Here is an 18,182-nt window from a genome sequence, read left to right on the forward strand (position 1 = left end):
CGTTACCATCGCCAAATTCCCCCACCATCAATATCCTGGGGTTCACCACCGACCAGAAACTTAACTGGACCAGCCACATAAATACTGTGGCAACAAGAGCAAGTCAGAGGCTGGGTGTTCTGCTGCGAGTGTCTCACCTCCTGACTCCCCAAAGCCTTTCCACCATCTACAAGGCACAAGTCAGGAGTGTGATGGAATACTCTCCACTTGCCTGGATGAGTGTAGCTCCAACAACACTCAAGAAGCTCGACACCATCCAAGACAAAGCAGCCCAGTTGATTGGTACCCCATCCACCACCTTAAACATTCACTCCCTCCACCACCGGCGTACCGTGGCTGCAGTGTGTACCATCTACAAGAAGCACTGCAGCAACTCGCCAAGGCTTCTTTGGCAGCACCTCCCAAACCCGTGACCTCTACCACCTAGAAGGACAAGGGCAGCAGACGCATGGGAACATCACCACCTCCAAGTTCCCCTCCAAGTCACACACCATCCTGACTTGGAAATATATCGTCGTTCCTTCATCGTTGCTGGGTCAAAATCCTGGAACTCCCTCCTTAACAGCACTGTGGAATTACCTTCACCACACGGATTGCAACGATTCAAGAAGGCGGCTCACCACCACCTTCTCAATGGCAATTAGGAATGGGCAATAAAAGCTGGCCTTGTCAGTGACGCGCACATCCCATGAACGAATAAAAAAGTAGAAAAATACAATTGAACGCAGTTATTAAAAATATCACTAACTCTAAATAGCATCTAGTTACAGCCACTAATTCTGTATGGTAAGAAACTCGAATGAACTTGGGATAACATAACGACAGGCTTAATACGAAGAGAGCAAAAGGCCAAAAAAGGCGGGGCTGGGGAGCTCACTCCTCAAGCAGGAAACAACCAGCACGTGGAAGTCAACGTCAGAAATATTTATGTGCAGTATTTATTTGTTTGGGTAGCATGGCTAAGGACAAATGTCAAGCATAAATATTTATAAGGATGACTGGTATCTGTATTCAAACTAACTTGCTCCTGTCCCTTCCTCGCCGTAAAGTTCCACGCAGCCCACGAACCATGTATTAATGCAAATTAAACAGTGGGGGCGCAACCACATGTGTTTCAAGCAATGTTTTGTGATGCAGTGCACAGGTGAAACTTTACTTCGTCTTTTAGATTTTAGTTTCAACTCTTATGTTAACCTCTTTCGTTTTAGGCAGATTAGAAACTCCCCTTATTTTGCAAATACCGCAGCCCTATCTCTCGCTTCTCTTTTTTCTCTACCAGCTGTCGTTTAAAGCGTCCGGTTCCTGTCAATCATTTTCCTCGCCAAGAACCGCCGCTTTCGCTTTCTTATTGGTGAATCCAACGCGACTGGGGCGGGGCCAAGCAGTCTACGTGCTGTTATTGGTGGCAGGCGGTGTCAATCATGCGGCGCTGAGCTTAGTTCTTCCCCGTTGAGTGGATGTATTGAGAGAAAGAGAGGAGGAGCAGGGGCTGGCGGTGAAGTGTCTGTCTGCAATCTCACAGACAGAAACCTTTGAGCCTTACTTATTTCTCAGACTGGGAGGGAAAGCGGACTCCTTTATTATTTCTATATATATAAATAGATACACATATATAAAACAATGCGTCTCCCTCGAAAATGTTGGACGTTATGCACCATAAGTATCATAGTCATTTTTTTTAAAACAAAGGACTTAACAAGATCGGAGCACCAGCATTCGCAACTGGGGTAATGTGCATTATTCTTGTGTTAAATGGAAAAAGTGGTGAAAATATTTTAAAGGAGTTTGCCTGCAAATCAGTAAATGCAATCGGTTTGGTATATTAGTGATGAATTTTCTTTTGATGAGCGACAATTGTCATTTGTAATCCACAAGTGAATTTTTTAATGCTTTAGAAAGAGTTGTTATGTACATTTACAATGGAGTTAGTTTTAGTGCTTGGTCTTTATGTTTCATTGTGCTGAGGACGTGGCTCGCAAGCTTTTTTTAAAAAAAAAGTGTTGGGATGGAATGGAAACCTTTGTGGAAGTGAATCGGTGAGAAAGACAAGTCTTTGCTGTACCAAACCAAACCAAACCACCCCTCCCCTCCGTCCCCCGACACAACTCGTGTGGAAGAAAACGAGCTGGAATTTGATAACGATGCTCAGACACGCTTTGCTGCCACTGGCTCTGTGCGAATGGTGTCAACGTTGGATATTGAAAACGAGCTGTGTTTCCGAGCCGGGAAGAAAAGCCCTCAAAATCAGTGCCGTCTTTTGTGTTATGTTTTATTCAGTTGCCATCTCTCGCTCTCTCTCTCCAGTAGGTGGGCTTGTGCCTGCACCTCAGATGTGGTTAACCCGCCAGTATTCGGTCTGGTACACACACTGGATGGTTGTGATTTGACTGATCTGTGTGTAGCAGTGAAGTCACATTCAACCCAGCACTACAACAGTTTTCTTCTGTGTAACGAGTGTCTCTCTTTTAACAGACTTTGGAAGGCTACAAATTTCGATCTATTTACCGATTCTCCTGTTAATATTGATTTCACATTTTACCTCACGCTTTCTTTTATGAAACTGCCATTGCGATTTTAATACTGGTTTCCATAACGGTGCAATAGATGGGCAGTTTAGATTACCATCGATTATTCCGACTCTTTCAGTAATTTAGTCAAACGGTCTGTGGAAAAAATGATTTTTTTTTTCCGAAAGCAAAAGGAGCTGTGGTTTAAGAGCGGAAAGTCAGCTCTCAGCATTTGTCAGAAGTCAGGTACAGAGTCAAGTGTCCGTTGGATGGTGCGAGAGATGATACCAAGCTCTGACTGCCGTTGGCTGGGGGAGCTGTGGTAAAGACGAGGCGAGCAGCCAGTCACCCAACCACGGCTCACAAGTTAACCTGTGGCTGGATCGCGTGCGCTTAAAAAGCAAGAAGTGCATATCATGTCATAAACAGGAAAACGAGGTCTACGTGACTGGCGAGAAGGGTTAAGCAATCGGTGTGAACATCAGATGGTCAATTGTTGTGCAGTGTTCCGGCAACGTGCAAGATGCACATTTGGTGGTTGCCTCGCGCGATTTGGGGTTGATACATTGTTGAAAGCTATATCTACTGTAACTTTTTTTTTACAATCTTCACTGTTTCAGGGATGGAGAAGCGAGTCCAACCAGACTGATGGTTAATACATCCAGTAAATTAAATAGGAAGAATGTGCTTCCACGCTTCAAGCACTCTGTGGAGGGTTGGAAAAACAATGCACCCCTGGTAGTCAAGATCAGGTATAAAATTACAAAATGATCAAATGAAGTCATCTGAAGTTGTAGGCATTGTGTTCACATTATACAACTAACATCATACTACAACTAAGTATATTTTACCCGTTTTATAGTAGTACTGTACTAATTCCAAAAGAATTAATTTCAGTAGGAAATGAACAATAACGGGAGTGAGTTTGGTTTTACTGTTAGAACACAACAGAACAGGAAATAAAACACATTCAGCAATTCATGTTAGAAGTTTGCCAGGCCCCTGCTGTATGTTAAGGCCACATTTTACACCCAATCACCACCCACCAAAGCTCATTAAAGGTTTTAGCATGATCTTGGAACCCAGTAGGTATTTGTGCGTTTTCGCTTTATTTTTTCAACTTTGCAACCAATATATATGATCACAGTTCAGAGTAGAAAAGAATGTCAGAGATAGAGTTAATCTGATCTTTGGTATATGAATTGTAATAAAGCATTTGCTGTTACTATTCTAGTCACCATACTTCCTCTGCCCCAAGACACCTGACATTTAGCTGAACATTTTAAATTGTAGGCAGTACTCATATTATGATGTACATAATTGAGTAATATGAGCACTAATGATAGAAATGTTTAATGCACCATGGGTATTCCTCAGACAGTAGTTGATATTAATAGAGGAGTGTCCACAGGGCTGCATAGTCTCTTATACTTTCACTGTTGCAGTGAAAAAAATAACAATTTAAAAAAAAATCCGAAACTGAAATGCGGTTATGTAGCAGGTGCCCTAGCTGATTATTAGTCAGCTAGCTTGTGAAACTACACAGACACGCAATTCAGGGGTAAATAGCATGAGGAAACATGATTTTTTTGTGAATAGATTTTACTGTTAAATCCTAATGTTAATGTTTATTCACAGTTATAACAACATTTCAATCTGTATTCACTGATATTAAAATGAAGTGAGCTGGATAACAATGTTTCCAAAAATAAAGAATAAAGATAAATACTTCAACACACCCCCTCAACTCTTAGTACAGGATAGAAACTATAATAATGGGCTGTGGAGGGACTTGCAGATCTCCGAACAGATTTTGTTATCAAAGACAGGTTTGGTTTTATGCCTTTAAACATCTCTAATCTATATATATAAATCGGTACTTCTGTCATTCTGTCTGTCATTCTGTCTGTCATTCTGTCTGTCATCGCCTGTGCGTCTGGCAGGCTATGCGCTCGAAAGTTACAGGGCGTACCTACACGTGCGTTACCTCCAAAGAAAGCTTACGCTTCCGAGACGGTTTTAAGCGTATTTACCTTTCGGCCGGGCTAAAATCGCGCCCGCGGTATTCCAAAAACCTTCAACATTCCGCTCATTAGCATCTCATTATCCGCTCATTAGCGACAGAGTGACCTCGAGGTCGACCAATCGTACGGCGGCTTGCTGCCGCGTGCGGCCAGGCCCTCCTACGGTCGAGTGACGGGACGATTGACCAATCCTACGCTTTGGTGACCTGACGGTCGACCAATCGGTGCGTGTGTGGGCGGGCCTTATCGTTCTGAACCGAGGTGAGTCGCCGCCATCTTGCTTCCATTCTTTTTCCTGCTTTCTGCATCTTTCTTTTCAAATATACATTTCCAGCAAAATAAAATTCAATTTATTAAATTCTTTTAAAATAAATCACTCATTTGTAAATATTTTATCTAACCTGAACATTCCTTTTCCTACCTTTGCCCGTTCTTTTCTTAGGCCTGAAAGCCTGGGCCTTTCTTGTCCAGCCAGGCCCGAGCTAGGTAACTGGGCTGCTGCTAAGCTCCTCACCACCCCCCCCCCGTGTCACGTTACCCGGGGCAACGGCGTCAGCCACGAGGGTCAGGGTGCGCGCGCAGCAGGAGCAGGTGAGACTCTGTTCCGCGCTCGGCTCGGGCGGGGGGGGGCGGGGCTCTCGAGAGTGCGGATTGGGTTACCCCGGCAATGGGAGTGCGGGCCGGCTGGGGCTTGGAGAGCGCGGCTCTCGCCCGGGGGGGGCGGGGCTTGGAGAGCGCGGCTCTCGGCCAGGGGGGGCGGGGCTCGGAGAGCTGGGCTCTCGGCAGTGCGGGGCGGCACGGCAGGGTTACCACGGCAACCGGGCGTGGCCATGCCTGTCTCTCAGCCTCAAGCCCTCCCTTCCTCCCTCCCCCCCCGCCCTCCCTCCCCCCCTTCCTTCCCCCCTCCCTTCCCCCCGCCCCCCCTTCCCCCTTCCCTCCCCCCCGCCCTCCCTTCCACCCCGCCCCCCTTCCCCCCCGCTCTCCCTTCCCCCCTTCCCCCCTCCCTTCCCCCCCGCCCTCCCTTCCCCCCCCGCCCTCCCTTCCCCCCACCCGCGCTCTCTCTCTACCCCCCAGTCGCTCTCTCTCTACCCCCCAGTCGCTCTCTCTCTTCCCCCCCCAGTCGCGCTCTCTCCCTCTCTCTCTCCCCCCCCCCGCAGTCGCTCTCTTTCTCTCTCTTCCAACAACAACATGCCCTCGAAAAAGCCTCGGCACCGCCGGGCACTTCAGCTAGTAGATATATATATTAGGGAGCGAGGACAGTGGATATCTCTCAGTGGATTTCAAGACAGTAGTTGTGTTGAGAGGTTCAGTTAAACTGTGAATAAAGCTTGAGTTACTCATTTGAACAATGAGATTGGGCCACTGTCTTAAATGCACTAAGACATTATCTGTTACTGTTTATATACACTATGTAGTGAATTTTATTTTTACAATTATTTTCTTGTTTTGATGCATTTCTGTTGCTATTTGATGAAGCCATATGACAAAGCGAACCTGAAGGAGTATCGACTTTATGGCACATGGCCTGCAGGAATATTGAATTTGTGACATAGAATCTGGAGACGTATTGAATATGGAACATGGGACATGTAGTAGTTTCAGATTATTTTTTGACAGTCAATTGCAGGAAGAATCTACTTTGTATTGGCTAGCAGCAAAATCCTAATCCTAGTTACATGTGAACTAGGACATTAAAAATCCCTATAGCATATTAGTCACCCATAGCTTGTTTTCAATTGCAACAATAGTCAGGATTACAGTTCCCATCTGTGATTTTTAGTTTAGCATATTTCATAGCTTCTTCTAATTAGGTAAAACTGTCCTTTTTTACTATTATTACTACTGATTACTGTTTTTTTTTACTATTTTCTCTTTTCCTCTCCTGAAGACGGGTAAATCTGATTCCATAGGTACCGGTCATCCTCTGGTACTTTTCACAAGTACCATTCGTCATGTATGAGTCTAGACAGTAAAAGTTGAAATCTATTTGACTGTGGGGGGCATCACAGCTGAGCTTCAGTATATCCTTATGCAATGGCCACAGGCGTGCATTTTCCAAATGGGAGTGGAGAGGGAGGGTCATCACAAGAAATGATGAAAAATGGGATTTCTGGCTGGAATTCCCTTTCCTAGACCAGAATTACTGAGACTAATTGTAATATTCCTACTTCTTCCCTGGATAAATTCAGCTAATTTAGCACTGACTAGGATTAGAACCTCCAACTTTTCTGGTCTACCTGGTCAGGTTCATACCAGGAAGGGCTTTGACTCCTGACCACTATCCAGTGACTCCTGTTGGAAAGTGCACCTGTGTGGATGTCAAGTGAAAAAGGGTCAGGTTTGGCTGTTACACCCCATCGCTCCTCAGTTCAAGCTGGTGACCCTCACTATCTAGCCCATGGATCAAGAATGGCAAGGCTGATGCCCTAGAAATTGTACCAAACATAGATCAGTATTTTCAGGATAGAAGGGAAGAAAATTTGATTGGGAAAAGTATTTTTTTAGATCTCGGTTATTATGTGTAACTGCAGTGTGTTACCATTTGGTGCTAAGTATCAGGTGACAGGCTCTAGAACACCCATGGAAAATACTACTGACACTCAAATGTCAAATACAAATCATGCATGCCTTCTAACATTTCCAAAAGTATTTCCACATTAACTATCACAATGCATTATGCTATATTTATTTATTCTTTACAGCATTTAGCTAATTTGCTGAATTAGCACTAGGGTGTTATATTGGTTATTGATGTTTTCAGTTGGGTTTCTGAGGAATAAAATTGCCAGATGTAGTTTCCCTCATCACTGAAAGATATACTACATACATTATAATAAAAGTTTGTAAATGTAATGCATTTACTTAGAAAATATTACTTAAAAGAGAGATTTTGGAATGATATCTATCGTATGGTGCCCAGAACGCAATCAACTTTTCTGTTGTTAAAGCTGCTCTTATTGGACAAATGCATAATATACGTAGGAAACCTTTTCAATTTAAAACTTACATGACATTGAGGCTGGAGCTAAATCAGTTAACACGGTCACTTTTGATATTACTATATTCAGCCGAGCAGTTCTGCTAACAGCAGAAGGCCACTTGGACCTTTGAGAACCAAACAGCTGAAGTTTTTCTTTAAATTTCCTTCCTTTTAAGAGACAATGGCAAGGAAGTTCCTGTTGCAGACACTTAGGCTGGATATTACCAGCCCTGAGGAGGTGGGTTTGGAGGCGGGACTGCTGGGAAATTCAAAAAAAAAATGGCAGCGGGTCCTGAACCCACTCCCAATCCGTCTCCAACCAATCTTCCCGGGAGTCGGGTCCCCGATTTGCGCAGTGACCCGACTCCTAGTGGCGCGAAGAGGATTATAGCTACTTAACTGCCTGTTAACAGGTAGTTAACAGGCAGTTAAGAGGCTTTTTCCCATTTTGAGCCTTCTGCTGCGGGCTTCCCGACGTCAGAGAACCCCACCAGGGTAAGTGAGGCATGCTGTGGGTCTGTTGTTATGTTGGTGTTTGGATGACAGCTGCAGAATTGGTGTGAAGGATGCAAAGTGACAATGCTTAGTATCAGAGGTAAGGAAATGTTATGAAAGTAATTTTTAATGTGTTTAGATGTTTCTGCAGGTGACAAGCTGTGAAGTGTTTGTGTCGGCTCATCTCATCGGGAGAAGTGACAGATGGCTTCTGCAATCTCAGCTGCAGCTGCCATCTGTTTTATCCTAAGGAGAGAGTAATTGGAGAGCCTGGCTGCAAAGGCTCACCTGTGTACAGTGATTGTCAGTGTTTGACAGCACCTCAATGCTGTCAAACACTGTCAAATCATCTGTCAAACAAGTGTGCATATGCCTTTAAGAAAACCAGCAGATGAAACGTCATCAACTGACGTCATCTGACACCGGCTTTCCCTTAATTGGCCGGCAAGCCCGCAGGGCGGGCTTAACAAAGCCAATCAGGGCAAAATAGCGTCAGTTCATCAGACATCGCTGGGGGCGGGACTAGAACCCGGAAGGTAGCAGACCCGTCCCCAACTCATCTCGGTAAGTAAAATCCAGCCCCTAAGCTGGAATTCTTTTTGACGTTTTCAGTTGCACTTCATAATTGACTGCATTTTCTATTAATAAATTAAAGGAAGTGGTTTACAGGAAGCACTTGCAAACAGGAAAACCATTACAATGCAGTAGCCTATGGCATCAGTCAGAATCCTTACCAGTTTTGGGAAGTTTTATTTCCCTTCTAGCTGTGAGATCTGGAATAAACAACCATATCCAAGGTAAATGAGAATCAAATGTTTTTTAAAACATTCTGACAAAACTGTCCAGGACTGGTAGAATGGGCACAGTATGATACCCATTTTCCCCTAAATTCTATCCCCTCCACCCTTGAATGAAGGCACTGAATGTTTGTGGAGTACAGCTCCAGGGACACCAACAGCCCTCCATTGTGCCACATACGAGTCCAGATGATGGCTGTTGGCAGATATTTGAATGTGGGCAGCATTTGAGCCTGATCCTATCCTCAGCAGGGATGTTTCCTTTTGAGTAAGAGGGGCACTGAATAACAGATAGGTGTAGAAATCCAGGGTGATTTCTTCCCCCTATACCCCCATCTTTAGCCCAGGGGTTCAGAGACCAACTGTAGCCATGAGATCAGCTAGGTGTGATGAAATATTTCCATTCATCACTGCCTGTGACTGAGATCGGTTTCAGTGTCATTTCCCTTCCCCCAGACCTCATTGTATTGTGTACTGGAATGTGCTGTATTGTATACTGGAATGTGCTGGAATGTGCTGTGTGTAGGGCTCCGCCCATACCTGGCCCCGTTTGTAAGCTAGCTTCAGTCTAGCCCCAATCTCCAGAAGGACGACATCTCTCTCGCTTACGTGTTTCGTTCTAAGTTAATAAAAGCCTTGTTTTGTTCTGCTACCTTCGAGTCTCGGAATTATTGAGGCACATCAATTTTATTAACTTACTTTTTCAACACAATGGATCAACTCCTGAAACCCGAACGTTTGGATTTGGATCAACATGCTCCGGACGCATCAGCACGCTTCGGACACTGGTTTGAGTGTATGGAATTCTTCCTGGACAATTCCGCAGCCGTCAAAGACGCTACGGACGCTGCAAGGATGAGACTCGGAATTCTGCGGAATTGGGTAAGCCACCGGGTTTACCCCCTCATCCAAGACGCCGAGACGTACCTGGCCGCCTGCGACATCTTAAAGGCGCATTACCAGCAGCCTACGAATGAGGTGTATGCTAGGCACCTGCTCGCCACCCGCGCACAGCGACCTGGGGAATCGGTGGAGGAGTTCCTAAGCACCCTGAAAATGCTTGGCAAAGACTGCAAGTGCCGAGATGTAAAAGCCGCGGTGTACACTGACGAGCTTGTTCGCGATGCCTTCATCACAGGCCTCAGCTCCACTTACATCCGGCAAAGACTGCTGGAAAAAACGGGGTTGGACCTGAAACAGGCTGCGGACACCGCGCGATCCCTGGATGTGGCCCAAAGAAACTCGGACGCCTACTCTTCAGCCCGCGCCGTCCACGCCGCCACGTGTGCACCGAGGGCGCCGCCATCTTGGAAGGCATCTTCCCCGCCCGACAGCCCGACACCGGCTGGGCCCCGCTCTCCCCCCAGAAGCCCTACGACAGCCGCGACGCGTCAGGGACCCAACTGCTACTTCTGCGGGCAGCCAAAGCACACCAGAAACCTGTGCCCGGCGAAAGGCACCACCTACTTTAAGTGCGGTAAGAAGGGACACTTCGGGAAGGTGTGCAGAGGGAACCCCGCCGGAAAACCCGCCACCGCCGCGTGTGCGCCGTGGGAGCGGCCATCTTGGACGCCATCTAGCCCGACCTCGTGGGGTCCGCCATCTTGTGAGCAGACAGCGTGGACGCCATCTTGTATTGATCAGGGCCCTACAGTGGCATCGGTCACAGTGGACCAGACCAGGCCGCACCCGCTATCCAGATCAATGGTGGACATCGAGGTAAACGGGTGCCGGGTTAAATGCTTAATTGACAGTGGAAGCACGGAGAGTTTTATCCACCCAGAACTGGCACAACAACTCTCCCTAAAGGTGGTCCCTACTCAGGGTACCATCTCTATGGCTGACAAAACCCAGACATCGCCCATTCTGGGTTACTGCACGGTACAATTGTGCATTAACGGAACTGTATATGATAATTTTAAAGTATTAATCATGAAGAACCTATGTGCGAGCGTGATCTTGGGCCTGGATTTCCAGTGCAACCACCAAAGCATCACGCTCAAGTACGGTGGGTCCCAGCCGCCCCTCACAGTGTGCGGTCTGGCTACCCTGAAGGTAAAGCCGCCTTCGCTATTCGCGAACCTTACCCCTAACTGCCGGCCAATAGCGACCAAAAGCAGGAGGTACAGCTGGGAGGACAGGCGGTTTATCGTGACCGAGGTAGACAGGCTCCTGAAAGAGCGCATTATTGAACGCAGCAACAGCCCGTGGCGCGCCCAAGTGGTAGTGGTAAGGGGTAGCGAGAAGAAACGGATGGTGATCGACTATAGTCAAACGATCAACAGGTACACCCTACTAGACGCCTACCCGCTACCCCGCATATCAGAAATGGTGAACCAAATCGCCCAATACCGGGTGTTCTCCACCATCGACCTCAAGTCAGCATACCACCAGCTCCCTATCAGACCAGAGGACCGCCCGTACACCGCCTTCGAGGCGAACGGACGCCTCTACCAATTCCTCAGAGTCCCCTTTGGGGTGACGAATGGGGTCTCGGTCTTCCAGAGGGAGATGGACCGCATGGTCGATGACCACCACTTGCAGGCAACCTTCCCCTACCTCGACAACGTCACCATCTGCGGTCACAACCAGCAGGATCACGACTCGAACCTCGAGAGGTTCCTGAAAACCGCACAAAAACTCAACCTCACCTACAACGAGGACAAGTGCGTTTACAACACCACGCGCCTCTGCATACTAGGCAGCGTGGTGGAGAATGGGGAAATCGGACCAGACCCCGACCGATTGCGCCCCCTATGGGAGCTGCCCCTGCCCAACACTCCCAAAGCCCTGAAAAGATGCCTGGGGTTATTTTCTTATTATTCCCAATGGGTCCCCAACTACTCCGACAAAGCCCGCCCCCTCTTGAAAGCATCCTCTTTCCCGCTCTCTGCTGAGGCCCACGCCGCCTTCAAAAGCATTAAGCAGGATATTGAGCGGGCCACGCTACAGGCAGTGGACGAGAACACTCCATTTCAAGTGGAAAGTGATGCGTCTGACTTCGCCTTGGCGGCCACCCTCAACCAGGCGGGGCGGCCCGTAGCTTTCTTCTCGAGGACCCTCCAAGGGCCCGAGATCAGACACTCCTCCGTGGAAAAGGAGGCCCAAGCCATCGTGGAGGCAGTGCGCCACTGGCGCCACTACCTAGCCGGCAAACGCTTCACCCTACTTACCGACCAGCGGTCGGTAGCGTTTATGTTCAATAATAAACAGAGGGGGAAGATTAAAAATGATAAGATTCTTAGGTGGCGGATCGAGCTCTCCACCTTTGAGTACGACATCATTTACCGGCCAGGGGCCCTTAACGAATCCCCTGACGCCCTCTCATGAGGGATGTGTGCCAGCGCCACCGGGGATCGGCTACAGACCCTCCACAACGACCTCTGCCACCCAGGGGTCACGCGGCTGTTCCACTTCATAAAGTCCCGTAACTTACCCTACTCGATTGAGGAAGTTCGGTCCCTGACCAGGAACTGCCGCACTTGCGCTGAGTGCAAGCCTCGGTTCTACCGCCCAGATAGAGCCCACTTAATCAAAGCTACACGGCCCTTTGAGCGGCTCAGCTTAGATTTCAAGGGCCCCCTCCCGTCCGTCGACCGCAATGTTTACTTCCTGAACATTGTGGACGAATACTCCCGGTTCCCATTCGCCTTCCCCTGCCCAGACATGACCAGCGCCACGGTCATTAAATGCCTCAACAGCCTGTTCTGCCTGTTCGGTATGCCGAGCTACATCCATACGGATAGGGGGGCGTCCTTCATGAGTGAAGAGCTACGCCAGTACATGCTGTCCAGGGGGATCGCCACGAGCCGTACCACCAGCTACAACCCCCGGGGTAACGGCCAAGTGGAGCGAGAGAACGGGACAGTATGGAAAGCAGTCACTCTAGCTCTAAGGACCAAGGGCCTCCCTATCTCCCGCTGGCAGGAAGTCCTCTCGGATGTGCTCCATTCGATACGGTCGCTATTGTGTACGGCCACTAATACCACGCCTCATGAACGAATGTTTGTCTTTCCCCGGAAATCCACCTCAGGCATATCCATGCCGTCATGGCTCTCCACCCCAGGTCCGGTACTCGTGCGAAGGCATGTGAGCGGCCACAAGACGGACCCTCTCGTGGAGCCAGTACACCTACTCCACGCCAACCCCCAATACGCATATGTCCGGCACGCCGACGGAAGGGAGGACACCGTGTCCATAAAAGACGTCGCCCCAGCCGGCATCAACAACAACCACGGCAATAGCGGCAACGACGATCACAGCAACTCTTACCCACCCACTACTCTTTCATCACCCCCGGAAGAACACCGACCAACGGCACCCCCACCAACTACCCCTTCAACAACCCTGGTGGCACCCCCGGCAGAGACCCAGGAGGCTACCGGGGACACCCGCAGCACCGCAACAGCCACGTCGGTCGCAGAGGACTATCAAACCCCCGAACAGACTAAATCTATAGAAGGGGTGAATGTGATGAAATATTTCCATTCTGCCTGTGACTGAGATCGGTTTCAGTGTCATTTCCCTTCCCCCAGACCTCATTGTATTGTGTACTGGAATGTGCTGTATTGTATACTGGAATGTGCTGGAATGTGCTGTGTGTAGGGCTCCGCCCATACCTGGCCCCGTTTGTAAGCTAGCTTCAGTCTAGCCCCAATCTCCAGAAGGACGACATCTCTCTCGCTTACGTGTTTCGTTCTAAGTTAATAAAAGCCTTGTTTTGTTCTGCTACCTTCGAGTCTCGGAATTATTGAGGCACATCACTAGGATCACAGACCTATGATCGAAACTGGAACGGTACATCTCGGTATCATAGTATGTGGTGCATTGAACCATTGGAAGAACCGGTAAATTTCCAGTTTATTCACATAGCTCCTATGTGATCAGTGCCTTAAGAAAATCTTGCTCACAAGTGAAATGAAATAGACAGTTCACTGTTCCTCTTTGTGCATCCAGTTTAAACAATAGTTCTAGCTTCTGGTACATTGTTCACCTTGATAAGCAGAAAATTGAGTAACAAAGTGTATAATTTAGAAAATTGGCTAGTGGCTCTTTATGGAAGGAATTAGCATCTCAAACTGCTTAAGTTCTGTAGACCAGCTGATACACGTGGAAACTAACAGCAGCAGAAAGGCAGAAAGAACTGGATTCTAGTTGTGGCCTTGATTTACAAGTCATATCAAGCTGTGGGGGCTGATAAAATATATTTTCCTGATAGAATCAGGTCACCTGTGATGTCATTTTTGATTCCTTCACTCTTCATGCCCCACAGTCACTATATTTTCTTGGCTATCATTTAGATATGCTCAAGATTATTCCTCTTCCGTTTTAATGATTCTTATTGAAATATTCAAAACTAAAAGAGAGTATTGAGCAGCATCAAGTTCTGGAAGCAACAGTAAATGTGGACAGTACAGCTACTATAATAGCAGTCCCGTCTTCTAAGGTTACCATTTCTCCACATTAGTACTGTGATACTGCTGACATATTAAATTCTGAGAAAACGCAATTATAAAAGATTTGAACTTGTGGTGATTTTTCAAAGTCACCTACTGCTATTGCAGACTAATTCACTTGTATGTGAGATACATTACAATAACGTGAGATGCAAAAAAGGAAAAAAATGTATTTAAAAGAAATGGCACGATACTAATAAGTCTAACACAAGCAGGATGTATAAACTGGTAGCGTAACCAGTCATTTCAACCAATATTAGCTAACAGGACTAATAAGAGAAAGCCACCAAGGGACTTTGAGCCAATTAAGAAATAAAAGGAGACACTGAAGCATGTTCAGCAACAAGAGTGCTAGGAATTTTAATATTTTAGAGATTTTCTTTTTAATTTTTTTTCCTGAAATTACTAAAGCAATTTGATACTCACGCTCATTCAAAACCAAATAGTTCATTCAGAATCAAATGTGAGTAGTGAGTTGTTTGATTTTGATTTGTAAATATGGTACATTATCATCCAAAGAATGTAACATTAGCAGGATGCATTTTTTTGAGGATATAAGTTCCTTTACTTTCTTTCCAGTCCCCTGGAGCTGTACACTGGCCTGGGCTGGTGACCTGCTCCCCTGTGCTGTCGGAGAAGGGAACAAGAGCAGCCCATACACAACTCTCTCTTTGATTTTCGCGTGTAGGCTCCATACTGCCTTCTTTAGTAGCATGGCTGAGATTGAACACACAAAAGACTGGGAAATTAACCCTGTTTTCGGCCACAGTTATTGTGTATTGCTGAATCCACACCAGTTATATTCTTTATCTGAATTGCTCAAGTGTTGAAATATTGGGGGGAATTTTAACCTAAAAAATAACAGGTGGGTTGGGGTCATGTGGGAAGTTAAAGTGTTAAAAATCTGGTTCCTGACCACAACCCGCCCACTGGTTCACCGACGATGCTTTGAAACCCACCCCCCCACTTCTCCAAACACTGATCATTGCGGACCCCCTCCCCACTGCCCCTCCAACCACCCCCTGCTCCTCTGGCTACTGATCTTTGCCGCCACCCGCCCCCGCCACCCCGTGCTCCTCCGGACGCCAATCTTTTGATCTTTGCCAACTCACCCGCCCCCTCTCCGTGCTCCTCCAGCCAGCCTCTACGCAATCCCTCCCTCTCTCCTCTCTACAGCCTAGTGCCACAGGCCTACCCGGCCGCAGCCAGCCTGCCTCTCAATCTGGCTGGCTTCAGGTGGGAAACAGAGGCTTCCCACAGGCCCTGCCATTAAATTTGACATGGCTTGCAGGAAACCCGTTCTCCCGGGTTTCCCGACTGCTTCGGAGCCCCCCACCCCCAACCCGCCTTCCCCATTAAAATTCAGGCCATTGCATTCAATATCACAATTGGCTTAATATTATCAGAGCTAAATACATGTGATTTTCTGCTCTGATACAAATAGGGTGCGTGGTCGGCCCGCTATGCCTGCCCAATGGCATCAGTGGGAGGCACGAATCATTTTCATGGTTCATGCTAGTGGTCAATTATCGCTGACAGCAGCTCACAGATCATGGGAGGGAGGATGGAGAATCTGAACGCTCCTCCATGGAGCTGTGCTGGAAGCCCACACTTAAAGAGAGCAGAGGCAATCTCGGGGGTGGAGGGGACACAGAAGGATCAGTTATTAGGCCGAAAGATCTTTATGATGCCAAGAGAAGCATTCATGGTCTCTCTGACCCCTCAAAAATGATTCGGAACACTTGCTTGTGCTGTTTTCAGTGTGGCGTCCATCAGTTCCTTTAAGAACACACGCATCACCCAGGATCAGCATCAGGGTCCTACAACTGGCGTGGGACCTGATTGAAATAAGACATCTGCCTGTTTGGGCGGCAGTGCTAGCCACCAATTAGTATTAGTTAAAGATAGTATTAGATTAAAAGAAGAGGCTTATAATGCTGCCAAAAAGAGTGGTAAGCCTGAGGAGTAGGAGTATTTTAGAATTCAGCAAATGAGGACCAAGAAATTGATAAAGAAAGGGAAAATAGAATATGAGAGTAAACTAGCGAGAGACATAAAAACAGACTGTAAAAGCTTCTATTGGTATGTAAAAAGTGAAAGTAAATGTGTACCCTTACAGGCTGAGACAGGAGAAATTATAATGGGAAATAAGGAAATGGCAGAGAAATTAAACAAATACTTTGGGCTCGATTTTAATTCCCGAGGTGGTTGGAGTCGGGTTGCATTGTGGGCGGGTTCAGGAGCCGCTTCCGACGGGAACAGCTGCAGAGTTGCGATTTTTATTAAACTAGCTTGTCAATTTCATGGAGGCGCGCTGGCCGGTCCAATGAATGGGATTGGGTCAGCTGGCCACCTCTGATGCCGCCATAATAGCAACTGCTTTTAAAGCTGCCATCCAGCCTGAGCCTTTCCACTGTGGTTTCCTGCACTGCTTTTCAAAGTTATGACTTCTTCCAGAGGCAAGGCAGCTCCTCGTTTTAATGATGAGTTCCTCCAAGTTCTTGTGAATGCTGTCAGAGGGCGCAGGGAGATTCTCTTCCTGCCTGATGGCCGGAGGAAGTCTCCTCATCAGACCAAGGCAGCCTGGCTGTGCATTGCTAAGGAGCTGAGCGCAAGGTCCACATATGCACGGTCATGAATCCAGTGCTGCAAAAGGTTTAATGATCTTGTGAGAACATCAAAAGTGAGTATCCCATCACACTTGCCGTCAATCTGCTTCCCTTCTCTTCTCATCACCAGCACTCTGCGTTGTGAGCCTCCTCCTTCACATCCCACCTTACTCTTACTTCCCTTGCACTCTTTCCTATCTGTTAAGTCTGTGTGTCCCAGTTATGCTTATTATAAATCACTGGACACAGACCACAAGAATAACTTTAACAGGTCTTTACTATTCGGAGGTCAGGGCTGAACTGCCCAGTAAATCACTACACAACGCTTATATACCGGTGTGGTCACCACCGGTACTACAGTATACAGCAGCCAAGAGAAAGTAGTACATCTCTTAAGGTGGAACAGGTTACATACACCACAATCCTCCCTTTTTAGCTTAACAGTTATATCCCCATTTAACATAACATAATAACATATAGATATATATATATATACAACTTCATGCAAAACAGTTCAAAGATTCAGTCTCTGAGGAGGCCTCCTGATTCGAGTTGGATAACGCCTTTCAGGGGTCTCTGATTCTCGTTGCTGGGGTGACTCATCTAGTTGATCTCTTATGGATTGGACATCATCATCAGGTACATTCACTTCTGAGGTAGATGCTTCAGGTTCACTAACTTCTTCCACGGTTGTCTCTGCCGTAACCCTGGGTTCGACCCTTGTTCTCGATTCTACCAGTTGGTCAGCATGACGCCGTATTACCTTTTCACCAATATCTACCGTGTACATCAGGGGTCCTTGTCTGGCCCGAATTGTTCCAGATTGCCATTTCTCATTTTTATAGTCCCGGGCTAACACTGGTTGTCCTATTTCGAAACTCCGAGTGGTCTTGTTATTTATATGCTGGAACTGTTTGTTTTCAACTTCCCTCCGCACATTTGGTTTTAACAAGTCCAACCTGGACCGCAACCTCCTGTTATAGAACATCATGGCAGGACTTTGGTTTGTCACTGCATGAGTGGCGTTTCGATATGCCAGTAGGAATTTGTCCACCTTGTGTTGTAGTGGAATCTGATCTTCGCTCATGGCCTTTATTGCTTTTTTGAACATTTGTACAAATCTCTCGGCCAACCCGTTTGTAGCCGGATGATATGGGGCAGAGGTATAATGTTTCACCACATTCTTCTTCATGAATTTCTGGAATTCTTCTGACACGAACTGCGGTCCGTTGTCTGAACATATTTGTTCTGGCAATCCATTTCTTGCAAATATCGTTCTTAGCACCGCGATCGTTTTTTCCGAGGTAGTGGTAG

At 47.1% G+C, this 18,182-nt stretch overlaps 1 protein-coding gene across 1 annotated transcript in view; it reads left to right on the plus strand.

Moving 5' to 3' along the window:
• The first annotated feature begins 1,483 nt into the window (after positions 1-1,483).
• Positions 1,484-18,182, plus strand: part of st8sia4 (ST8 alpha-N-acetyl-neuraminide alpha-2,8-sialyltransferase 4) — an 87,633-nt gene continuing 70,934 nt past the window's right edge. The window contains exons 1-2 of the mRNA XM_085987832.1: positions 1,484-1,727; positions 3,128-3,259. Of these exons, the coding sequence (XP_085843958.1) occupies positions 1,621-1,727; positions 3,128-3,259 (239 nt within the window). The 5' untranslated portion in view covers positions 1,484-1,620. The remainder of the gene's footprint in view (positions 1,728-3,127; positions 3,260-18,182) is intronic.

The sequence above is a fragment of the Somniosus microcephalus genome, chromosome 1 (genome assembly GCF_052327205.1).
Source record: "Somniosus microcephalus isolate GS21.2 chromosome 1, FLI_Smic_1.0, whole genome shotgun sequence".
Classification (NCBI taxonomy): domain Eukaryota; kingdom Metazoa; phylum Chordata; class Chondrichthyes; order Squaliformes; family Somniosidae; genus Somniosus; species Somniosus microcephalus.